The 20,906-nt window shown below is 42.6% G+C and overlaps 1 protein-coding gene across 1 annotated transcript in view; it reads right to left on the minus strand.

Annotated features, from left to right (window-relative positions):
* The window catches only part of LOC122556992 (CXADR-like membrane protein), a 70,821-nt gene that overhangs the window by 45,714 nt on the left and 4,201 nt on the right, over positions 1-20,906 (minus strand). The window contains exon 2 of the mRNA XM_043704229.1: positions 13,762-13,880. Coding sequence (XP_043560164.1) covers positions 13,762-13,786 — 25 coding nt within the window. The 5' untranslated portion in view covers positions 13,787-13,880. The remainder of the gene's footprint in view (positions 1-13,761; positions 13,881-20,906) is intronic.

The raw sequence follows: 20,906 nt of genomic DNA on the forward strand, positions 1-20,906 counted from the left end.
AACAGGAAATGACATCACCACAAACCCCAGGAACCCCATCCAGGAGAAAGATATAAATAGAAAGCAGGAGACAACAGCTTCGCTTCACTTGGAGGTCGCCACTGATGATGTTATCTAGCCAGGTCTTTTTGATCTGTATATTGTTGCTTATTATGAACTGCCTGTACTGCTCGTAAACAAAACTCTTCACTGCACTTCGGTACAAGTGACAATAAATAAATCAATCACTTTCATCCCATTGAACCTCATTCTGTTGAGCCCGCGGTACAGGTGTAAATCAACAAAACAGTATTATAATTTGGTTGTACAAAACTTAAGTTTTGCTAAGGAAAGACATTCTGTCAAACCTTTTTATCTTGTATTCACCAGAGCATCTCACAAGAATACCAATTCTAAGTGAAAAGCAACCTATACACAGCATGAGAGGAGAGAGCTGATTGGTTGGCAAGTGAACTCTGACTGAGGGAATTCCAGGAAGGATGAACTCATTGATGCAGATTGACAGTTAACAGCCAGACTTTGTTAAGTTTTAAACCAGGCAGGTTGGCTCTGATTTGTCAGGGCATTGCTGTGCGAAATGAACCAGCAAATGGCCATGGCCTATTTTGTTGAATCAAAGCAAGTGCAATGTGTGGGCATGTTTTTTTCTCTGACAGCAAAGAACACAGTTCTCTGCATTAACACATGTAGCTTCTAGAGTGCGAAGGCGCACCACATTGTAAGCCCGACTGATAATCTTAAATCAGTATAATTCCTCTCTCAGTTGGGATTATTCAGCAAATTCTGTCCAATTGCAGAGTCACATTTAACATTTGACACTGTGTGCTATTGGATGGGTATGGTCAGTGCCTTGTTTGTTGTGAACATGCATCTAAAGATACATACTGTTTGATACCATTTTCCAGGCTTTGCAACATATGACCTCCATCTCTGGCATCACACTGGCATTGAAACTCATACACCACATTTGCCATCTGTGTGATAGACATAGAATGTCTATTTTGGCTTGACGGCAGCATTCCATTGGTGCCGTGTCTGGGCATTGTCCTCAGGATTGCTTTGATGCAGCCGAGATCAGCCACAGGTTTGCACAATGAACAAACGGGCCCTAATTATGAGGTTTGCAATAAGGCCAATCTTACGGAGCATGGATTTGTAGGAATCCCAACATGTGCGTTGACCAATGCCTGGCTTATTTGACAAATGTGCCTGTTTTTCAGCAATGATTTCTATGTTATATCTAACATAGAGAGAGCTTCCAAAGCCTTTCACAGAGGAGTAATCAGAAAAGGCAAAATTTAAACCAGCTAATCCAGTTATAGTACATATAGTGGATTTACTCAAACACTTAGGATTGTCTTAGGAACTGGGGGCAGTTGTGTAGGCACGTCAAATCACGGTGCTGTATGAGCCGACGGTCATGGTGAGGGTTACTGCCACTGCCCTCTTTAGGAAACTACAGGACCTGCTTAGTCCCTGATGGTTAAGGAAAACCACTTCCTGGTCTAATGATAAGAAACTCTTGTAAGTAACAAGGTATAGTTATTACATATTAGCAACCAGTTATAGGGTACAGGATACAATGAATGCTGTTACAGAAATTTCGAGGAGAGCCAGCGGTTTCATCTCAAAACTGTGAGATGCTAAACTGTTCTGTCCACAAATCCACATGACATCAGCATAGTGGGTGGTGCTTAAGGCACCCCTCTTTAATTAACCCTTTGTAGCACTTCCAGACAAAATCTCCCTCCAAGTGTATTTCTCATTATAGATATGATACATATTAGATGGAATTTACCATTAACTCCATGCCCCTGACTTTATAAATTCAGGCAACCTGGAGATTTCACTATGCTGTTCAGAAGACCAGGTTTTCGTTGGTGGACGACTGGTGTCTTTGATTTGTCTTCCTGGCTCATAACTCCCCAACTCTGCACCAGCTGAGGCTATCATGAAGGACTCTCCATCTCGGCCTCTCCCCTTGCCTGAGGTGTGGTCACCCTCATGCCTCCACATCTCTCGAATGAGAGAGCCGCCCTTTGTTCTAGTGGGACTATATCGATTTTACCTTTATCCTTACTTCCTAATAGTCTGCATTCTGGAGATTTCCTTTTAATTGGAGGATCTTTAATCTCCTGGATCTCCTTCACAAAAGGAAATCTTCCACACTGAAACAGGCTGCTGCTTCTTTCTGGTATCCCTAATCTGCAAAGAATCCCTACGTTATCTTGAATCATGGGCATTTGTGGTCTCTTCGAGGTGGCGATGACTGGCTTCTATGAAGTTGTCTACACCACATTTTCAATTCAACTCTGCAGGTTTCTATTTCAATCCAGCTGTAGGTCTCTCATCCATCCTCACTGATTGTATTTTTGGTGAGACCAACACGTTCACCTCCTCAGTTCCACAACTGGAGGATTGCTTCTAGCTCAGCATGATCTCTGTCATTGTCACAAAGGGATTCTTCCTGTGAAGATAAGGAAGTTAACTATTCAGCTTGATCTTGCCCCCTCTAAGTCACCTAAACATCAAACTTGAATCTGTCAGAGCTGTTTATTCACCAAGCTGTGTTGCAAACTGTGTCATAGTTAAAAAGGGTGGCACTGGAAGAGCACAGCAGGTCAGGCAGCATCCAAGGAGCAGGATTGTTGACGTTTCAAGCATTATATGCCCGACATGTTGACTCCCCTGCTCCTTGGATGCTGCCTGATGTGCTGTGTGTTTCCAGTGCCACTCTTTTCGACTCTGGCTCTCTAGCATCTGCAGTCCTCACTTTCTCCTTCTTCACTCTGTGTTAGTACAGTTATAGATTCTTCAATTGGTTCAAGTCAGGTTTGCTGTTCATTGGTTATCTCACTGTTTGGAGGAGAAAGTGAGGACTGCGGATGCTGGAGATCAGAGCTGAAAATGCGTTGCTGGAAAAGCGCAGCACGTCAGGCAGCATCCAATGAGCAGGAGAATGAGGAAGGGCTCATGCCCAAAATGTCGATTCTCCTGCTCCTTGGATGCTGCCTGACCTGCCTATCTCACCATTTGTTCTTCCTTACAAAACTGGTGCCATGAGAGCACTCTTCAGTGTTGACAGCAGTGGAAAAGATTTGTGCCGATCAGCATAGTCAAGGTATCCTTCAGATTATAGATAGGTTAACTGAGTGAGCACGAATTTGGCAGGTCGAGTATAATGCTGCTTGATGCAAACTAGTCTACTTTGGCAAGAAGAATAGAAATGCAGCATATTATTTCAATGGAAAGAGTCAATGGAAAGAGACTGCAGACCTCTGTGGTACAGAGGGATCTGGGTGACTTGGAAAGTGAACAAAGAAAGGTTACCATGCTGGTTCAACAAGTGATTAGAGATTGAAGGTTTCTAGAGCAGTTTTGAAGGAGACTGTCTGGGGTCAGAAGCAAATATAGTTTCTCTTCTAGAAAGTTCTTCAAGGATTAGGTTATCTCTGCCGAAATTAAGATTGTGCAGCTTCCAAACCAGAAGATTTGGGTCAGATGCATGTTATTGGATGCTGAGAAAGTTTGAGCTCTCAGCTTTGTGGGCATTCATGTAAGAAGGCTCCAGAGTCCACAGAAAAGAAACTGGGGAGATTCAGCTACATAGAAAGTAAAGATTTAAAACTTGAGGGTAATTTATCTGGACTTGAATTTCTGTAACTTGATGTTGAGAATTAAGTTCAAAACTTTGTTTTGCTTTGTGGTTTATGATTATATTAAATGGTCTTCTATATCTAGATAGCATTATTTTTCTTCTTCACCTTTTGTGGAATAAACCTCTGTACAGTCATTATGGAAAATCTGCAGTTCTATGTGAATATGTCTCAGTGACTGACCACCACATTAAATCATTATAAAAAGGAAAGTAAACGTATGATCTATCAAGTTGGTCTTATTCATGATTAAGGGCTTATTCCTGAAACATTAATTCTACTGCTTCTCAGATGCTGCCTGACCTCCTGTGCTATTCTAGCTCCACACTTTTCGACTCTGATCTCCAGTAGCTGCAGTCCTCAGTTTTTCTCAGGTCTTATTCTTGGGTATGGCCTGTCCAGTAATGCCGTTAGCTACAACCCTAACACCTGGAAAAGTTCCAATAATCAGGACTCCAGAATGTAATCTGACTCTGAGAACTGGTTTGACAATCTTCCCTCATTTTGTGACTCTTGTCAATGACATCTCGTCAACAGAAAATCAAAGGAACTGTGAGAGGAGGCTGACTTTGTAGAGGTTTATAAAATCATGAGGGGCATTGATAGGGTAAACAGACAAGGTCTTTTCCCTGGGGTAGGGTAGTCCAGAACGAGAGGTTGTAGGTGTAAATTGAGACGGAAAAGATTTAAAGGGGACTTAAGGGGCAACATTTTCATGTAGAGGGTAGTGTGTGTATAGAATGAGCTGCCAGAAGAAGTGGTGGAGGCTGTTACAACTACAACATTTAAAGGGTATCTGCATGGGTACACGAATAGGAAGGGTTTGGAGGGATATGGGACAAGTGCTGGCAAATGGAACTAGATTAGGATATCTGGCCGGCATGGATGAGTTGGACTGAAAAGGTATGTTTCGTGCTGTACATCTCTGTCACTCTATGCCTCTGAGTCGGTCCATTTCACCCATTTGAACATTTAACCTCCAGAGCAGTTGTTTCTTTATTAGGCCTTTTTACAAAATCATGATACCTCTGCAGAGCTGTGATAACTTTTCTTGTCCCTGTATGCGTGTTTTAGATTAAGAGGATATCATTTAGGTCATGTAGCCTAGTTAGTAAGCCATTTTGTATTTTGTTTAAAAATACATTTGTCCTTCATAAACAAGCTAGTTTTGACTTTACTGAAGAATGTGGTGAAGGTTTATATTGTTCCAGATTACAGCAATAAGGAGAAACAACTGACTATTTTAAATAAAATATTGACACTTTTGGTACAGCTCACAGAGTAGTGGGATATGATTACACTGCACTCCACCCATTACAGCATCCCAACTGTAGTAAATCTGACAAAGGGCCATTAACAACATTTGTGCAACAATTCTATGTTATGAATTCTTGAAATCATCATAGTTCACATTCTCAATAATCCATAGAAATCATTAATTAAATCATCAATAGATTTCCTTAGATGCTTGACTCTAAATCTCGCTCTTTCAAGACATTTTATCAGCTTTTGGACTGAAGTAAATGTCAAAGGCTTTCAGTAATTCTTCAAAGGTACTTATTGTTTCTTTTACCCCTTAGTTACCTATGACACCATGTGCTATTGTCTATAGTTTCATTTATCAATAAACGTGTATGTAATGTTTATCTCTTGGAATGTTTATCTAATTTGGAAACCATTATGTAGCTCAAAAATTGTTTCTCTACAATATCCAATTCTATGTTATGTTTAGCCCATACGGCAATTTAGCATGGCCAATTCACCTGACCTGCACATCTTTGGACTGTGGGAGGAAACCGGAGCACCCGGAGGAAACCCACGCAGACACAGGAAGAATGTGCAAACTCCACACAGTCAGTCGCCTGAGGCGGGATTTGAACCCAGGACTCTGGTGCTGTGAGGCAGCAGTGCTAACCACTATGCCACCGTGCTGCCCCACATGTAGTGGCTAAAATGGAGGATTCTTGCTTTCCTGTGACTACAGTCAAGTATCCCCACTCTTCATGCGATGAGGAGAAATTTCTTTACTCTTAGAGTGATGAGCCTGTGGAATTCTCAACCTCAGAAAATGGTTGAGGACAAAACATTGAATGTTTTCAAGAAGGAGTTGGATATAATTCAAAGGAGAAACTGGGAACATGGTATTATGTAGGATAATCAACCATGATCATATTGAATGGTGGAGCAGGCTCGAAGGGCTGAATGGTCTACTGCTGCTCCTACTGTCTACATTTCAATGAGAAAGGCAAATTCCTGACTTATGGTGGCTGACCTGGTATTCAGCTGGGATTGAAAAACAGTGCAGATGGTGGGAAACTAGAAGATGCCAGCTGCAGGGAACACTGCTGGCCAGTTCAGGATTAGAGGCAAAAAAGCTGCAGATGCTGGAATCCAAGGTAGATAATCCTGCTTGTCTATGGTGAGTCCAGGATACCACAACAGCAGCATCACAAAGGTATGATGCATCATTAATAAGGAAAACAGTGGAAATTTGCATGAGAAAAAAATGCTTGAACTCATCAATGCCTTAATCACTCCCTTGATCCCTTTAGCCACAAACACTGTATTTACCTCATTTGTTAAAATATATAGCTTTTGGCTTCAACCACTTTGTGTGGTAGTGAATTCCACAGGCTGATATCAGAAAAGGAGAGCCTGTCTTATGGAGGGAGGCTGAGTAGGTTGTGCCTGTACATGTTAGAATTTAAAGAATGAGAGTTAGACAAGAAAGAGGCTGGGAGAACACAGCAAGCCAGGCAGCATCAGGAAATGAAGAAGTCAACATTTTAGGTGTAACCCTTCTTCAGGAATGGGTGTATGGGGAGCTGCAGATAAAGGGGCTGGTGGGGGCAGGGTGTTGAGGTGGGGACAGGTAAAGACAGGTAGAGGGTATGACCTGGTTATTCGATGGGAGGAATGAATCTGGTTGGTGGCAGGCAGAAAGGGTTGATGAGTGGAATGGAAGAGAGAGGGAGGGGGAGGGGCTGGGGAGTCAGGGGATGGGAAGGGAGGTTATTTGAAATTGGAGAACTCAACGTTGAGTCCTTCGGGCTGTAGGCTGCCCAGGCGGAAGATGAGGTGTTGTTCCTCCAATTTGCGGTTCGGTTCATTGTGGCAATGAGGAGGCCGAGATGAAGAGTCATAGAGATGTATAGCATGGAAACAGACCCTTCGGACCAACCCGTCCATGCCGACCAAATATGCATGGAAAAGTTGCCCCTTAGGTCTCTTTTATATCTTTCCCCTCTCACCCTAAACCTATGCCCTCTAGTTCTGGACTCCCCAACCCAAGGGAAAAGACTTTGCCTATTTATCCTATCCATGCCCCTCATAATTTTGAAAACCTTATTAAGGTCACCCCATAGCCTCTGATTCTCCAGGGAAAACAGCCCCAGCCTGTTCAGCCTCTCCCTATAGCTCAAATCCTCCAATCCTGGCAACATCCTTGTAAATCTTTTCTGAACCCTTTCAAGTTTTACAACATCTTTCTGATAGGAAGGAGACCAGAATTGCACGCAATATTCCAACAGTGGCCTAACCGATGTCCTGTACAGCCACAACATGACCTCTCAATTCCTGTACTCAATACTCTGACCAATAAAAGAAAGCATACCAAATGCCTTCTTCACTATCCTATCTACCTGCGACTCCACTTTCAAGGAGCTACGAACTTGCACTCCAAGGTCTCTTTATTCAGCAACACTCCCTAGGACCTTACTATTAAGTGTATAAGTCCAGCTAAGATTTGCTTTTCCAAAATGCAGCACCTCGCATTTATCTGAATTAATTATTGAAGAATTCCGAGGTGCAGGAAGATCTAGGTGTTCGCAAAAAGCTAATATGCAGGTTGTAAATATATTCCTTACTTTAAAAACAGAAGGCTGGCTGTGACACTGGATGGATTCAGCACTCAAAACCCTGTGGTGACTCTGTAACCCAAGCAGGGGGCGGTCACGTGACGTCATCCGTCTCGCACCCGGAAGAGGGCGGGCGATCACGTGACGTCCCGTTTCGTGGCCCGGAAGAGGGCGGGCGATCACGTGATGCCCTGTTTCGCGCCTCGGAAGTGGGTCGAGGAGGTCACCAATCAGAAGATAATTCTACCTCAGTGTTTATATGACGTTTTTTATGGTATAAAAGACTGGGGCAGGGACAAAATGAGGTCTTTCTTTTTGAACAGTCACACGTTGTAATTTGTCAGGGACAAAGAGGTTTAGACCCAGAGCTCTGAATGCCTTGTCCACTTACTGTGTAAAATAAATTAAGAGTGCGAGACCGAATATCTTCTCCTATTGCTTCATTTAAAAGAACACGCAAGACTTGGCTCACACATAGAAGAAAGTAAATTTAAATTGGTAGATTGAGCCAAAGTCCAACAAGGTATAGCATGTAATCAGATGGCTAATGGAACAAAGGTCTTTATTACAAGAGGAATTGAATCTAATACTGAGGATTCTGCACTTCCATTTTACAGGCCATTGGTGAGACCACATTGCCAAAGCTGTGTGCAGTTCTGGTCTCCTTATTAAAGAAAGGGAAATAAATCTGTTGGAGGTTGTTTAAAGGAGGTTTACTAGATTGATATCTGGAATGAGCAATTATGTATGAGGAAACATCAGATACATTGGGCTTCTTCCATTAGAATTTAAAAGAGTGATGTGTGACTTAATTAAAGTGTATAAGATCCTTGACAAGGTAAATGTGGGAAACGTGTTTCCTCTTGTGGGTAACTCAGAACTAGGGAGCGCTGTTTCAAAATTTAGGATTGCCCTTTTCGGACAGAAGTTTGAAGAACATTTTTTCTATCAGAATGTTTTGCAGCTTTAGAACTTTTTGCCTTAGGTGGTGGTGGAGGAGAGTCTTTGAATATTTTTGAGGTGGGAGACATATTTTTGTTAGGCAGGGAATCAGAGTTATTGGGGTCAATGGGAATGTGGAATTGAGGTCACAGTCAGATCAGCTATGATTTTATTTAACAGTAGAGCTGACTTGAGGGGCTGAATGGCCTACTTCTGCTCCTAATTTGTACAGTGAGGACTGTGTCTTTGTATTTTGCATTTTTTATATAAAACATTTATGGATTGAATTGAGAAAGAGTAGTTTTCACCAATGTTTGAAAGGGTGCCTGTATGTTTTCAAAGTAAGCAACCTGATAACCAACGCCCGGTATCATGTAAATGACAACTTGAATAAGCAGTAATTGAAGCTTTAGTTGTAGACAATTTGGAGCTGAAGGGTATTATGGCTGCAGCTTTTTGCTGGCAACAAGAAATTGACTGGTCTATGGACTAGTGACAGTTAGCAATGACAGAGACTTTTTACCTAACAATAACAATGTGACTGGATCTCAGGTAACTGAACAGCTTGGAACTAGGGACAAGTTACAGATTTTTCCCAGTTCTTTTCTCTGCAGTTACAACTCATTGGAATTCCCCCAAAAAAATCAGTCTCCATTTCCTGGAACAGTTATTGCATGCTGCAACTTTTGACTGATAAGTGAACCTGCCACCTTGTGCCTCTTACCAACCAGTGGAAGCATCTGGAGAATGATGTCTGAAGCAAATTGCTGACCAGCAGAAGTGTTTTAAGGATTATTTCAATGACAAAACCTGATAATATAAATTATTGAACTGTCTTTCCAGTTTTTCCCTTCAGTCCACAATTTATTTTGACCCTGCTTGTTTGTGTGTGATAGAGAGAGCGCGAGAGTTTACACGGGGTTTAGAGTTTTGAATTTTACTGTTATAACTGTTTACCTGTAACCAGTTCTAGTCACTTGGAATAAATAGTCATTTTTATTCACTACAGAAATCTGGTCTGTGTTTTCCATTAACCCAGACCTGAAAGTCAAGGAAATAGGACACCTTTACACACTTTATAAAATGTTAACTTTAGTGACGGCTCAAGAAATAATGTGCTCAATTTCCAGGCATAACAGTATGTTTGTATGTTCTATATAACAAATTATTTCAACTGTCTCAGATCAATAGGTCCCAGGATTTGACAACTTCCATTCCCATTCATTTCTCTAATGCTACTTTTTTTTGATGAACATTATATCCCTATTGTTTCTGGATTTTGTTTTATATCTTTCTTAATTAGTTCCTCGATTAATTACTTTGCTTCTTGGCCATTTCCAAAGCACAGAGTCAGGTTTCACTTGAATGCTGACAAGTTATCTTACAAAGTTACCTTTTGTAGGTTCCATTCCAAACTATACTCACGCGTGTGAAGACGTCCCGGCTCAAGAACAGAACATCCTCCACCATCTCTGACACCCGATTAGTTAAATCAACCTTTTTTTAACCAATGATTTCCATAGTCAGAAAATGAGTCTCGTTGCTGGCTACAAACTTGAAGCTTATAAACAATTGCTGGCATTCAGCTTGTGGTCAGCCATTGATGATTTGAGTCAACATTCAGTCAGTATTTTGAGGGGATTATAACCATATAATATAATGCAACAAGTCCCAGAGTGTTCCTGGATGTGGAACTGAGGTGAAAGGGTTGAGAGGTTTTCTGTGGTTTCTTGATAAATATTTGTTGGAATACTGACTCCAGTATTGTTGAATTAGAGGCAAGAGGACAACAGACACGACTTTTGGAAAGGAGCATAGAACATTTTTCTTATTTCAAACAATATGCCATCCTTGGGATGTTTGGCATTGTTGTCAAAATGAACAACAGCTCATATCTATGTAGCAAGATGAAGATAGATTTTTCAGTTTGATTTTATTGTCATATATTCAAGTACAAAAGTGCAGGAATACAGTGAAAGTGTAAAATGTCAGCACACTACCATCTTATGTACAAGTACCTAGGTACACAATCTTAAGAACAAAATAACAAGAACAGAGTTAAAAGTTAAACATTGCAGTAATTATAGAATAGCATAAAACATACTAAAGTAAAGGTTAAAAGTTACACATCCAGATCCAAGATGGCAGCAGAGTAGGACACTAGATACATACAAACATTATTCATTAAGACTGAAACATTCACAGCAATCTTCAGTCAAAAGTACAGACTGGATGATCCATTTCAGCCTCCTTCAATGGTCCTCAGCATCACAGAATCCAGTCTTTAGCCAATTTGATTCAGTCCATGTGATACTAATAAATAGTTGGAGGCACTGAATATTGCAGAGGCCATGGGCCCTGACAATATTCTGCCAATAGTATTGAAGACGTGTGTTCCAGACTTTGCCACTCCCCTAGCCAAGCTCTTCCAGTACAGTTACAACACTGGCATCTACCAAAAAATGTGGAAAATTGCCTCGCAATGTCCTCTACACAAAATAAGGACAAATCCAACCCAGCCAATTACCACACCACCAGTCTACTCAATTAAAAAAGTGATGGAAGGTGTCATCAACAGTGCTACCAAGCAGCAGCTGCTCAGTGACACCTTATTTAGGTTCTATCAGGGTGACTCAGCTCCTGATCTCATTACAGCCTTGGTTCAAACATGGACAAAACAGTTGAATTCCAGAGGTGAGGTGAGAGCAACTGTCCATGATATCAAGGCCACATTCAACTGAGTGTGGCATCAAAGAGCTCAAGCAAAACTAGAACCAATAGTAATCGGGGGCAAATTCTCCACCAGTTATAGCTGTAGTAGAAGAATGAGGGGTGTGGGTCCTTTTAGGGTAGAGAATAATAAAAAGAATATCAGGCTTATCAGACATATTTAAATCAAGAATTATATATGTATTTAATAAAAGCAGAGGGGGTGGTAAACTGATTACCTCAGCTGGTTCTTGATTGGCAGTTTACTCATGCATTCATTCAATTTCACGGAGGCACTATTTTGATTGTAACTTTCTTAAAGGGGACAGAGCCCTATTCAATATGTATCTGACAGGTACATGCTGATGGAGAAAACTTGCTTGATGCCCTGCAAGCTATTCAAATGGTAGATGATAGGTGGTTCTGAGGGGGGATTAGCATTCTAATCTTTTCATAGTTTCAGGTGACAGAGTGCACTGGGGAGTGGAGAGACTACACCTTTATGAATGAAAGAATGAAACGTGCTAGTAGTAAATATAGTGTGCTTGTGAGTGGATTGGTAGAAAACAATCGTATTATAAAAAGAATGAAACTTATAATAAAACCTCACAAAACCATAGCATAAGATATTTTTGACTCTCTGCATCACTAAAGACATGCCACCTAGACCACGGAGGCTTTGTTAATTGCTAGCCACTATGGGTAAGCAGGGCAGAATCTTAGCAGATCACAGGGTATTCAGCAGCAAGTGAACACATAAGCGAATGGGCACTGTGTGTTTGAGTCCGAATAGTAGATATGTAACACACACGATTGGATGTAATCAAAATGTCTAGTTAATTGAATTATAAATTTGATGTTATCATTGCCCAGTTGATTGACTTGTGGACTTGATATGATCACAATAACAGTTAATTTATAGAATTACATAATTTTGATGTAAGGAAGTATAAGAACATAAGAACTAGGAGCAGTAGGCGGCCATCTGGCCCTTTGAGCCTGCTCCATCTTTCAATAAGATCATGGCTGATCTTTTCAAGGACTCAGCTTCACTTACCCACCCTCTCACTGTAACCCTTAATTCCTTTACCATTTAAAAAATTATCTATCTTGGCTTTAAAAGCATTTACTGAGGAAGCCTCAACTACTTCATTGGGCATGGAATTCCACAGATTCAAACCCTCTGGGTGAAAAAGTTCCTTCTCAATTCAGTCCTAAATTTGCTCCCCCTAATTTTGAGGCTATGCCCTCTTGTCCTAGTTTCACCTGCCAGTGGAAACATCCTCTCTACTTCTATCTTATCAATTCCCTTCATAATTTTATGTTTCTATAAGATCCCCCCCTCATTCTTCTAAATTCCAATGAATATAATTCCAGTCTACTCAGTCTCTCCTCATACGTCAACGCCCCCAAATCCGGAATCAACCTAGTGAGCCTCGTCTGCACCCCGTCAGGTGCCAGTACATCCTTCCTCAAGTAAGGAGACCAAACCTACATGCAGCACTCCAGATGTGACCTCACTAGCACTCTACACAGCTGCAACATAATCTCCTTGCTTTTAAAATCAATCCCTTTAGCAATGAAAGACAAAATTTCATATGCCTTCCTAATTACCTGTTGTACTTGCAGACCAACCTTCTGTGATTCATGCGCAAGGACATCCATGTTCCTCTGCATAGCAGTATGCTGCAACTTTTTACCATTCAAATAATAGTCATTTTTACTGTTATTGCTACCCTAGTGGATGATTTCATATTTATTAACATTGTACTCCATCTGCTAGATCTTTGCCTACTTATTTCAGCTATCTGTGTCCCTCTGCAAAGTTTCACAGTCCTCTGCACACTTGGCTCTACCACTCCTCTTAGTGTTATTCACAAACTTTGACACACTTTCCCCAAATCCAAATCATCCGTGTAAACTGTGAATAATTGCAGTCCCAAGACTGATCCCTGAGGTACACCACTAGTCACTGATTGTCAACCAAAATAGCACTTATTTATCCCCACTCTGCTTCCTGTTAGTTAACCAATCCTCCAGCCATGCTAATACATTGCCTGTAACACCATGTACTTTTATCTTATGCAGCAGCCTTTTGTGCGGCACCTTGTCAAATGCCTTTTGAAAATCTAGGTACACCACATCTACTGGGTCCCTGTTGTCCACCGTGCTATAATGTCTTCATAGAATTCTAGTAGATCAGTTAAGCATTACCTGCCCTTTATGAATCCATGTTGTGTCTGCCCAATGGGGCAATTCCAATTAGCTGCTTTGCTATTTCTTCCTTAATAATAGACTCAAGCATTTTTATCCCCACTACAGAGGTTAAGCTAACCGGTCTATAATTCCCCATCTTTTGTCTAATTCCCTTTTTAAACAGTGATGTCACATTTGTTGTTTTCCAATCTGCTGGAACTGCCCCAGAGTCCAGTGAATTTTGGAAAATTACCACAAGTGCATTTGCAATTTCTCCCGCCATCTCTTTTAGTACCCTGGGATACATTCCATCAGCCAGGAGACTTGTCTATCCTTTGCTCCACTAGCTTGCTCAACATGATTTCTTTTGTGATAATGATTGTTTCCAGGTCCTCACCTACCTTGGTCTCTGTCAATTGCTGGCATGTTATTCGTGTCCTCTGCTGTGAAGACTGACAAAATACCTGTTCAATGCCTCGGCCATTTCCTCAAATCCCATAACTAAACGTCCCTTCTCATCCTGTAAAAGGAACAATGTTTACTTTAGCCATTCTTTTTCATTTTATATACTTATAGAAACTTTTGCTATTTGTGTTCATTTTGCCAGCTAGTTCATTCTCATAACGTATCTTACTTTTCTTTATAGCTCTTTTTTGTGGCTTTCTGTTGACTGTTAAAGCTTTCCCAATCTTCTACTTTCCCGCTGATCTTGGCCACTTGGTATGCCTTCTTTTTCAACTTGATAGGCTCCCTTATTTCCTTAGATACCCAGAGCAGGTTATCACTTTTCCTATAGTCCTTTGTTTTTTCACTGGTATATACTTTTACTGAGCACTGAAAAATTGTTTTGAAAATCTTCCACTGTTCGTCAACTGTCCCGCCATAAAGTCTTTGCTTTCAGCTGCCACTTTGGCCAACTCCTCCCTCATCCTACTGTAGTCTCCCTTGTTTAAGCACAAGACACTGGTATTGGATTTTATCTTCACAGTCTCCATCTGTATTCTAAATTCAACCATACTGTGATCGCTCCTTCCAAGAGCATACCAAACTGTAACATTATTAATCATTCCTGTCTCATTACACAGAACCAGATCTAGGATAGTTTGCTCCTTGTTGGTTCCATTACATACTGTTCAAGAAAACTATTGTTGATACGTTCAATGAACTCCTCAAGACTCTCCTGACTGACCTGTTCAAACCAATCAACAAAAATAGCATTGTACATGTGTTTGGCAGAGTGATCTCCATCATCCTGTGAGACCATTTTGAGTTCCTCTCCTTGTTGCAGTCAATTACTGTTCTAATAAACTGCTGTTCCTGCTGAATTTCATAGTTTCATAGTAATAGGAGCAGGTGTAGGTCACTGGGCCCATCAAGCCTGCTCCACCACTCATTAAGATCATGGCTGATCTATCCATCGCCTCAGCTCCTCCTACCTGCATGATCCCCATAACCCTTAACTCACCTGACATACAAAAAACCATCCAATAGTGTCTTGAATATTATTTAATGAAGCTGCCTCAACTGCTTCCTTGGGCAGAGAATTCCATAGATTCCACACACTACTCTCTGGAAAAAGCAATTATGAGTCATAGAGATGTACAGCATGGAAACAGACTTTTTGGTTCAATGCCGACCAGATATCCCAACCCAATCTAGTCTCATATCCATCTGAACCCTTCCTATTCATATACCCATCCAGATGCCTTTTAAATGTGGTTATTGTACCAGCCTCCACCACTTCCTCTGGCAGCTCATTCCATACATATACCACTCTCTGCGTGAAAAAGTTGCCCTTTAGGTCCCTTTTATATCTTTCCTCTCTCACTATGCCCTCTAGTGCTGGACTCCCCCACCCCAGGGAAAAGACCTGGTTCATTTATCCTATCCATGACCTTCATGATTTTATAAACCTCTCAGCCTCCAACATTCCAGGGAAAACTGCCCCAGCCTATTCAGTCCCTTCCTTTAGATCAAATCCTCCAACCCTGGCAACAACATCCTTGTAAATCTTTCCCGAATCCTTTCAAAAGCCTGATGATAGGAAGGAGACAAGAATTGTACGCAACATTCCAACAGTGGCCTAACCAATGTCCTGTACAGCCACAACATGACCTCCCAACTCCTGTACTCAGTACTCTGACCAATAAAGGAAAGCATACCAAATGCCTTCTTCACATCTTTGCTGACCACTACACTTCCAATTTTGATGTCATCTGCAAACTTACTAACTATACCTCTTATGTTCACATCCAAATCATTTATATAAATGACAAAAAGTACTGGACCCAGCACCGGCTCTTGTGGCATACCATTGGTCACAGGCCTCCAGTCTGAAAAGCAATCCTCCATCACCACCCTCTGTCTTCTACCTTCGAGCCAGTTCTGTATCCAGATGGCTAGTTCTCCCTGTATTTCATGAGATCTAACCTTGCTAACCAGTCTCCCATGGGGAACCTTGTCAAATGCCTTACTGAAGTCCATATAGATCATGTCTACCGCTCTGCCTTCATCAATCATAGAACATTACAATGCAGGCCCTTCAATCCTCAATGTTGCGCCGACCTGTGAAATCAATCTGAAGCCCATTTAACCCATGCTACTGCATTCTTGTCCATATGCCTATCCAATGACCATTTAAATGCAATTAAAGTTGGCGAGTCTACTACTGTTGCAGGCAGTGCGTTCCACACCTCTACTACTGAGTAAAGAAACTCCTGACATCTGTCCTGTATCTATCACCCCTTAATTTAAAGCTATGTCCCCTCGTGCTAGCAATCATCATCCGAGGAAAAAGGCTCTCATTGTCCACCCTCTCTAACCCTCTGATTATCTTGTATGTCTCAATTAAGTCACCTCTCAACCTACTTCTCTCTGACGGAAACAGCCTCAAGTCCCTCAGCCTTTCCTCGTAAGACTTCCCCTCCATACCAGGCAACACCCTAGTAAATCTCCTCTGAACCCTTTCAAAAGCTCCCACATCCTTCCTGTAATGCAGTGACCAGAACTGTATGCAATACTCCAAGTGCGGCCGCACCAGAGTTTTGTACAGCTGCAGTATGATCTCATAGCTCTGAAACTGAATCCCTCTACTAATAAAAGCCAACACACTGTATGCCTTCTTAACAACCCTATCAACCCGAGTGGCAACTTTCCAGGATCTGTGTGCACGGACACTGATATCTGTTCATCTACATTACCAAGAATCTTACTATTAGCCCAGAACTCTTTATTTCTGTTGCTCCACGTTAAACTCTATTTGCCACCTGTCAGCCCAGCTCTGCAGCTTATCCATGTCCCTCTGCAACCCATAAGATTCTTCGGCACTATCCACAACTCTACCGACCTTAGTGTCATCGCAAATTTACTAACCCATTCTTCTGCACCTGCATTCAGGTTATTAATAAAAATGACGAACAGCAGTGGCCCCAAAACAGATCCATGCAGTGCACCACTAATAGCAATTGAACTCCAGGATGAACATTTCCTATCAACCACCACCCTCTGTCTTCGTTCAGCTAACCAATTTCTGATCCAAACTGCTAACTCACCCTCAATCCCAAGCCTCCGTATTTTGTGTAATAGCCTACCATCGGGAACCTTATCAAACACCTTATTGAAATCCGTATACACCACATTAACCGCTTTACCTTTATCCATCTTTCCAAAGAAATCCTCTTTGTTATTTCTTCAAAAAACTCAATCACGTTCGTGAGATATGATTTTCCACACACAAAGCCATGCTGACTATCCCTAAACAGTCTTTGCCTTTCCAAATACATGTAAATCCTGTCCCTTCACCTCCATCCAAGGCCCCAAAGGAGCCTTCCACATCCATCAAAGTTTCACTTGCACTTCCACACGTCATTTAGTGTATCTTTTGCTCCCGATGCGGTCTCCTTTACATTGGGGAGACCAGACGCCTTCTTGCAGAGGGCTTCAGAAAACATCTCCGGCACACCTGCACCAACCAACCCCACTGACCCGTGGCTGATCACTTCAACTCCCTCTCCCACTCCGCCGAGTACATGCAGGTCTGGGCCTCCTCCATCGCACCTCCCTAACCACCTGACACCTGGAGGAAGAACACCTCACCTTCCGTCTCAGGACCCTGCAACTCCATGGTATCAATGTGGATTTCACCAGTTTCCTCATTTCCCCTTCCCCCACCTTATCCCAGTTCCAACCTTACAACTCAGCATCACCCTCATGACCTGGCCATCTTCCTTCCAACCTATCCGCACCACCTTCCCCTCCCCTCCGACCTATCACCATTACCCCCACCTCCATCCACTCACCACACTCTCAGCTACCTTCCCCACAGCCCCACACCCCTCCCATTTATCTCTCCACCCCCAAGGCTCCCAGCCTCATTGCTGATGAAAGGCTTTTGCTCGAAACAACAATTTTCCTGCTCCTTGGATGCTGCCTGACCTGCTGTGCTTTTCCAGCACCACACTCGACCACTGACATCAGGCTCACCAGTCTATAGTTCCCTGGTTTTCCTTACCACCATTCTTAAATAGTGGCACCACATTAGCCAACCTCCAGTCTTCCAGCACCTCATCTGTGATCATCGATGATAGAAATGTCTCAGCAAGGGGCCTAGCAACGACTTCTCTAGCTTCTCACAGTGTTCTAGGGTACACCTGATCAGGTCCTGGGGATTCATCCACTTTTATGCGTTTCAAGGCAACCATCACCTCCTCCTCTGTAAGATGGACATTTTTCAAGATGTCACCATCTTTTAGAATTAGAATTTCTACAGTGTGGAAACAGTCCCTTTGGCCTGCAAGTCCACACTGACCCATTGAAAAGTAACCTTCCTAGACTCATTGTTCTATTACTTCACAATCTCCCCTGACTAATACACCTAACCTATAAATCCCTGAACATGATGGGCAATTTAGCACAGCCAATTCACCGAACCTGCACATCTTTGGACTCTGGGAGGAAACTCACGCAGACACAGGTAGAATGTGCAAACTCCATACAGACAGTTTTCCCGAGGCCTGAATTGAACCCGGGTCCCTGGCGCTATGAGGCACTGTGCTGCCCCAATCTACTTCCATACCTTCCATATCTTCCAAGTCCTTTTCCACAATAAACACTGATGCAAAATTCTCATTTAGTATCTCCCGTATCTCCTGCGGCTCCACACATAGGCTGCCTTATTGATCTTTGAGTGGCCCTATACTCTCCCAGTTCCTCCTCATGTCTTTCCTAAATCTACTCCCGCTAATCTTGAGGCCATGACCCCTAATCCAAACCTTACCCACCAGCAAAAACAACTTGCCTGCTTCTATCTTATCTACCCCTTTCATAATTTTTCTAAGTTTCCCAACACCTTCAGAGTGCCCTTGCCTCAGAGACTGGGGTCACTCCTATAGAGTCATACCTGACACAATGGAAGATGACTGTGGTTGTTAATGGTCAGACATCTCAATTCCTGGACACCTTTGTAGGAGATCCTCAGTGTACAATCCTAAGACCAACCCCCATCTTCAGCTGCTTCATCAATGAAATACCCTCCATCAAAAGGCTGGGGTGGGTGTGTTCACTGATCATTGCACAATGTTCAGCACCATTTGTGACTCCACAGAAACTTGAGATAGTCCATGTGAAAAACAAAGGGTCACTATTATTTAAATGATATATTGGAAAATGTGATCATGCAAAGGACACTTGGCACTCAGGCTCTGACCCTCACCAAAGGCCTTACCCTCATCAACTGCCCCTCACCCTCAGGCCACGCCTCTCACCCTCAGGACAAACCCCTCAGCCAATAAGACGTGCTCCTTACACTCAGGACACACCCTCAACCTGAGGATCCATTACTCACTCTTAGTCCACGCCCCACACCCTCAGGACACACCCCTTATACCAAGACCACTCCCCTCATCCTCAGGATGGCCCTCTCCCATACACAGCACTCCTCACTTCCCATTCACGCACAGGCCACGCCCGTCACCCTCAGCAGGCGCACCACATTAGGCCTCGCCCCTCACCACCTCGACACCCCCTCAATGATAGGCCCCGCCCCTCAGTCTGAGAAGGGCTTTTGCCCGAAACGCCGATTTTCCTGCACCTCGGATGCTGCCTGACCTGTTGTGCTTTTCCAGCACCACTCTAATCTAAACAGAGCCCTCTCCACTGGCCCAGTCCCTAACCTCAGAACACAGTCCTCACGCAAATGTTAAAAATCACACAACACCAGGTTATAGTCGAACAGGTTTAATTGGAAGCACTAGCTTTCGGAGTGATGCTCCTTCATCATATGGTAGTGGAGGGCTCAATCCTAACACACAGAATTTATAGCAAAAATTTACAGTGTGATGTAATTGAAATTATACATTGAAAAAGTGATTGTCTATTAAGCCTTTCATCTGTTAGAATACAGTGATAGTTTCACTTCTTTCATGTGTAAATCACAAAACCTTTTTTTAAAAAGTTGCATTCTCGGGTTAGCTGTTAACCTGATAATATGTTAGACAATATGTTGAAGGTGTTGGCCCCCTGTGTTCTGTGTCATAGAGAGGTACAGCATGGAAACAGACCCTTCGGTCCAACCGGTCCATGCCGACCAGATATCCCAAACCAATCTAGTCCCACCTGCCAATGCCATGATGTTTAGATTGAATCTAATCTAAAAAGTGAGATAATGGAGTTCTACATGAATGCATGCAGTTTTTGAGCAAAGTACAATGTAACTCTGAAAGTACAAATTCACCCCACAAAATGTGTGCGCGCATGTGGGTCTTTGTCTGTCTGTGTGTGTCTCTGTCTGTCTGGGTTGGGGGTTGTGAGCATGAAAAAGCGTGTGTGTGTGTGTGTGTGTGTGTGTGTGTACACTGAGTGCAGAGTGTCTTAAGTCTGTGAGGGAGTGCATGTGAGTGAGAGTGTGGGAGTGTGTTTGTCTGTGTGTGTGTAGTGCAAAGCCCACCCTGGAACGACAGTAGACATCATTATCACTGTGGGGAAGTCTATTACCAACTTAACGGACCACACCCTTCGACCGGAAGAGATTGAAGTCCTGAGTAGGGGTCTCAACTTCTGCCCCACCGCCAAAATAGACTCGTTGGTTCTGGCAGCAGACACAGAAGAGTTCATCAGACGAATGAGAATCCAGGAATTCTTTCAAGGTGCCAGCAGTGATCCCAATGAGCCCACTAATGAACTGGATCAGTCATCACAGGGATCTGTAGAGGAGTGACCAAAGAAGGTGTCAACTTGGACCCCACTGGAGGGCGGCTGCCCTGGGCTTGACATGTATGCTCAAACTGTCAGGAAATATATAAATGCCAGATTCATCAGCCATACCCACAAAGTAGAGCAAAACTCACCTATTCACAATGCAATGCCATCCAGGCTCTCAAAACCAATCACAACATTGTCATCAAACCAGCAGATAAAGGAGGAGCCATTGTCATTCGGAATAGAACAGATTACTGCAAGGAAGTGTACTGACAACTGAACAACCAGGAACACTACAGGCAACTACTAGCTGATCCGACCAAAGAACACACCCGTGAATTAAACACACTGA

This window comes from Chiloscyllium plagiosum, chromosome 2, assembly GCF_004010195.1.
Source record: "Chiloscyllium plagiosum isolate BGI_BamShark_2017 chromosome 2, ASM401019v2, whole genome shotgun sequence".
NCBI classification, from domain to species: Eukaryota; Metazoa; Chordata; class Chondrichthyes; order Orectolobiformes; family Hemiscylliidae; genus Chiloscyllium; species Chiloscyllium plagiosum.